The sequence below is a fragment of the Hippopotamus amphibius genome, chromosome 1 (assembly GCF_030028045.1).
Source record: "Hippopotamus amphibius kiboko isolate mHipAmp2 chromosome 1, mHipAmp2.hap2, whole genome shotgun sequence".
Classification (NCBI taxonomy): Eukaryota; Metazoa; Chordata; class Mammalia; order Artiodactyla; family Hippopotamidae; genus Hippopotamus; species Hippopotamus amphibius.
Genome location: NC_080186.1, coordinates 120,868,593 through 120,871,885, shown reverse-complemented (window position 1 = coordinate 120,871,885; position 3,293 = coordinate 120,868,593). Strand labels below are relative to the sequence as shown.

General features: G+C 41.9%; 1 protein-coding gene across 1 annotated transcript; it reads right to left on the bottom strand.

Moving 5' to 3' along the window:
* Positions 1-247: 247 nt before the first annotated feature.
* On the bottom strand, positions 248-3,077 carry LOC130848883 (axin interactor, dorsalization-associated protein). Its single transcript, XM_057727262.1, has one exon. It carries the CDS (start codon positions 2,928-2,930, stop codon positions 2,010-2,012), a length of 921 nt encoding a protein of 306 aa, XP_057583245.1. The 5' UTR covers positions 2,931-3,077; the 3' UTR covers positions 248-2,009.
* Positions 3,078-3,293: the final 216 nt, after the last annotated feature.

Here is a 3,293-nt window from a genome sequence, read left to right as displayed (position 1 = left end):
TGATGAATTTTGAGATGCAAACCAGAATGAAGGCCTAGAGATTACAATCTCTCATGAAGGGATCTATTTTCCCCACCCCTGACCATGTCTCTGGTCAACCTTGAGGCAACTTTCCCATCAGAACCGCACAACAGTGGGTTAAAAGATGGGCTTAGTTCTGTTTCATGTTTATCTTAAGGTATCCTCCTTCAGATTCCCAGCTTAAAGTAGAAGATCAGCTTTTTTTTTTTTTTTTTTTTTTTTTCAGTTTTGCTACATTTTAATGGTAGGTTTTTTTAAGGGCTTATTTTTAGATCTTGTCAGCAACATCAGACAAAAGGTACTGAGTACTCCACAGGGTACAGAGTGCTGCGAAGCACCTCAGGAAATGTACATGACGTGGAGAACATGTGGTTCTTGCCCTTGAGGAGCTTACAGTCTTGGGGTGGAGGCGGGGAAGGGGGCTGACAACTCACAGTCTGAGAGTCGAGTGAACTAATTTATTAAGGCAAATTCTTCATCCCCTCAAGCTACGATGGATAGAATCATTTTGAAATTAATCTAATCAAGATGAGAGGCAAGACTAAATCTGGTTGAGAATTCTTCAGGCTCATGTAGTTTTTTAACGTCCATCATAGTAAACAGAATTGACTTAACAGACAACTGAAAGTGGAGACTGCACCTCTTGAAGTGCAAGGGCTAGAACTTAATTGTGGTTACTTATCTTAAAAAGCAAATGTACCGAATGGCACGACTAGGCTTATTACACTAGTTTAAAAATAGGCCCAGTACTGGCACTCCATTCCCCTCATGCTAGCACTGGGCATTTAAAATGGAGATTATTAAATACATGGGCTCCACATCTAACCCACAGAACGCCCACCCCAAATCTTAATGTTTTGTGTATCAAATATCCACCTTGTGTGTACTATGAAAGTTTTATTTATGTCCCCTTATTAAGTCAAAAGAATGTAAATAGTCAAATTATAATAAGCTAATGACCTGCATATTTCCATATGGATGAATGTCAGTATATCTAAATAGGAAATAAATGTCAATCCTATCTACCTATATAAAAAAAAAAATAGAATATCTCCAGATTTGCATACTCCTCACTATAAGAAGAGGTATGCAGGTTTTAAGGTTTCACAATCAGTTGTCAGAAAAACAGCAGTTATTCCTGCAGTATCTTGTTAGCATCTGACTCAAATTATTTTTAGATTCCATGATTTAGAAGATGACATTAACCCAGAATTTGTAATTATTCTGAGATGGTTCCATCATTAACCCTAAAGTCACTATCAGAAAGAGTAACAATGTGATGTAGAAAAAGGCTAACCAACATGACTACAAATATGCTCCCTTTCAGGAAAACGACCTGGTCGTCTGGAAAAACCACAGCTACAACCTGCGAACACTCCCAGATAAGATACTGATTTGGCCAAGGCACACTCTATTTCTAAGCCGGAAAACCAGGAGATCGGGGTGAATCGAGGCCATCTCTGAGGAGCAGCCTATAAATTTCCAGACTGACCTTGGGCAGCATAATTGATCCAATTCCTCTCAAAGCAGTTTCATACTGTCCTACCCACATCAATCCAAAGTTTGACGTTAACTCGAAAAACCAAAGAGCACATTGGAGCAGAAGTGGACAGGTTGTGTAAACTCTAGCACATTCTTATTGCTGTATTAAGTTTGAAGACAAGCACATCCCACCCACAACAGTGTTGTTCCAGGAAGCAGGGCAGGAGTAGTTGTAAATTAGGAAAGAGGCTATTAATTGCACAATTAATAGAAAAGTGAAAACGTTTCAAGATCTACAATAAGCCTGTATCCAAAGGAGTCTTTTATGTCAGTGATGTGCTGGACTTTGAATTCTGTGCTACAGCTTTGTAATGGACTCACCCTGGCCTGCTGGCCTGGGTACGGCTTGCTTCCTGCCTGTTGAAGGGTGAGCATGCTACACAGAGCTATGATGGTTTCTACTGAGTGGTAAGATTCACAGAAGTTCCAGGGTATTCATGTCAGGATCATTCCTTGTGCAAAGTTTGATGCAGATGAAGATAAAGTGGTTTCTTGGTCAATAATTGCAATTTCTTTCTTTTAAAGTCAGTGGGTTTCTTGTATAGTTCTATTACAATTGGCCCAGGTTTAATTTCATCCATCTCCATGAAAGCAAAACACTTGGTGCTGGTAAACCTTTTTTTAGGCTTGTAGTGTTTGAATTCAAAGAAAATAGCTGCACCTTTGGTTAATTTTTCAACATGCTTCTGGAGCTCAATGTCCACATTAAAATGAACATACGTATCTTCTTTTCTCGAAGCCACAGGAGTATCTTGCACAGGAGTTAAATCTATGCCATTCAGATCTTTTACACTAACAGTGATATACGGATCAATGCATTGCCCAGCATCTTTCAGGCCAATTTTCTCAATTCTGATAGTGAGTAACGTCATTCCTGGTTCTGATGGCAACCTTGGTAATAAAGTACCAGGCACTCTAGCAGGAAAGGAATCAGGAGACCCCGCTCCAGCACCACCCTCTTCTTCATCTTCTTCAAATTCCAAATTCTCCTCTTCACCAGGTGCTAAAATTCTTCTTAAGGGGACAGGCTGAACATCAAATGGGAATTCTTTATTATATGTAAGAATATTCTTTAGGATTGGCTCTAGCTTCTTCAGATCCTCCAGTTTAAATTCTTCTTGGGACTGTGTGGACTGTAAAGCTGCACTTCGTAATTCCAAGCATGTTGCGATTTTGCCTATGGTTTTCTTTTGTTCTTCTGTGAATTCAGAATTATTGTGTTGAGCTTGGGCCTCTTTTTGTAGGTGTCTTGCTAATATCTGATACTCGTCTATCGCCTCCACCAGCTGGCCCCAAGAGTCGAAGTCGGCGCCTCTCCTAAAACTGGCGCCCCAGCGCTGCAGCAGACTCCGGGTCACCTCCGACATGGCCGGTCCCCACCCCGTCCCCTCCCGCCCCTGCCCCAGCAAGGCCGGGCTCTAGAGCGCCATCCTCCCCGGGCCTGGCCCCGACATTAACAGGGCCAGGAGGAACCGCTACGGCCACCGCCGCCACCCGCCAAGGAGCCGCCCAAGCCCATTTGCCGCCACAGCCAAACTTTTGAAGATCAGCTTTTTGACCTCTATTTTGGTGGGTCCTGAATATTCATTTCTATCAGTCTCATCCTGTGATTTCCTCATATCAATAGCTGAGTTTGTAATTCCATCCAGATAAATAAATGTCCTCAGTGGAGAAGCCACTTCCACTACTTTCACTGCTCTCTGGATTCTTGTTTTCTCTTAGATTTTGAC